This window comes from Penaeus monodon, chromosome 22, assembly GCF_015228065.2.
Source record: "Penaeus monodon isolate SGIC_2016 chromosome 22, NSTDA_Pmon_1, whole genome shotgun sequence".
Lineage (NCBI taxonomy): Eukaryota > Metazoa > Arthropoda > Malacostraca > Decapoda > Penaeidae > Penaeus > Penaeus monodon.
The window spans coordinates 6,544,311-6,545,419 of record NC_051407.1 but is presented as its reverse complement, the minus strand read 5'-3'; the positions used below and the strand labels follow the sequence as shown (position 1 = coordinate 6,545,419).

Genomic DNA, 1,109 nt, shown 5'->3' with positions numbered 1-1,109 from the left:
GAAATTGGTGTGATATAATGACTCAACGTTATATCAGAGTAAATAAATAAACATTTTCACGCCAGTCCCTGCACACACAAGCTTCACGTTCTAAATGAATAAGTAAATAACTAAGAATGAAACAAAATGTCAACATAAGAATATTTTTTAATACAACTTTTAATGTTACTTGTTTGGAATTAAAAAATACATGTGCAATGAAAGGAATTCCAAGGAGTTTGTATAACTGGAAAAAATGTGTGTCGTAAGGAGAGTGACCGTGATTGCAATAAAGAGATAGTGATATGAGTGAATGTTGCTTGATATGAATGACACTCCTATGGCGTGCCGTACTGGGAGGACGGTGGAGAGACACTGGGAGGACTGTAGGATCCACCAATGCTGCCGCCGCCAAAACCTCCACCTCCGAAGCCTCCACTGCTTCCACCTCCGGAAATGCCACCTCCGAAACCGCCGCCGATTCCACCCCCGAACCCACCGCCGAATCCACCCCCGAATCCACCTCCACTTCCACCACCGAATCCGCCACCAATGCCACCTCCGAATCCACCTCCGGCGCCACCTCCGCCGATGACCTGACCGCCACCCTGAGAGGCCGCGGCGAGGGCGGTCTGCAGATCCACTCCGCTGGGAAGGGTTGGGTTCTCTCCTTCTGCGTAGTTCACGAAGTACACGTCGGGGTTGGTCTGCGGACCCGCCGGCACCTGGATCACCCGCTGGTCCTGCTGAGACTGCTTGTTCAGAACGTACACCACGTGTTGCTGCCTGGGCGGGGGCACGACGATGGGTTCCGGGCCCTGGAAGCCTTCGGGGGTTCGGATCAGCAGCACGTTGGTTTCCACGACGGGCTCGGGGATCGGAGGAGGTGGCCGGTACGACGGAGGGTTGGCCGGCACATCGTAGACGAAAACGCGGCGGTTGACTATGGGCGTGACGCATCTGCCGTCCACATGCCGTACCTGGCCCCCGCTGCAGCTGCCCGCGTGGAACGAAGGCCCGCTGGGCGTCGGCAGGCTGTAGCCCTGAGGGGCGGCTGTCACGGCGACCGCCAGCGCCGCCACGGAAATCTGAAGAGGAAATACGTATGGATGAGTCTGTAATTACCAGGA

The 1,109-nt window shown here is 55.3% G+C and overlaps 1 protein-coding gene across 1 annotated transcript in view; it reads right to left on the bottom strand.

Annotated features, from left to right (window-relative positions):
- Nucleotides 1–129: 129 nt before the first annotated feature.
- Nucleotides 130–1,109, bottom strand: part of LOC119587488 (ATP-dependent RNA helicase A-like) — a 3,293-nt gene continuing 2,313 nt past the window's right edge. The window contains exon 2 of the mRNA XM_037936215.1: nucleotides 130–1,067. Coding sequence (XP_037792143.1) covers nucleotides 318–1,067 — 750 coding nt within the window. The 3' untranslated portion in view covers nucleotides 130–317. The remainder of the gene's footprint in view (nucleotides 1,068–1,109) is intronic.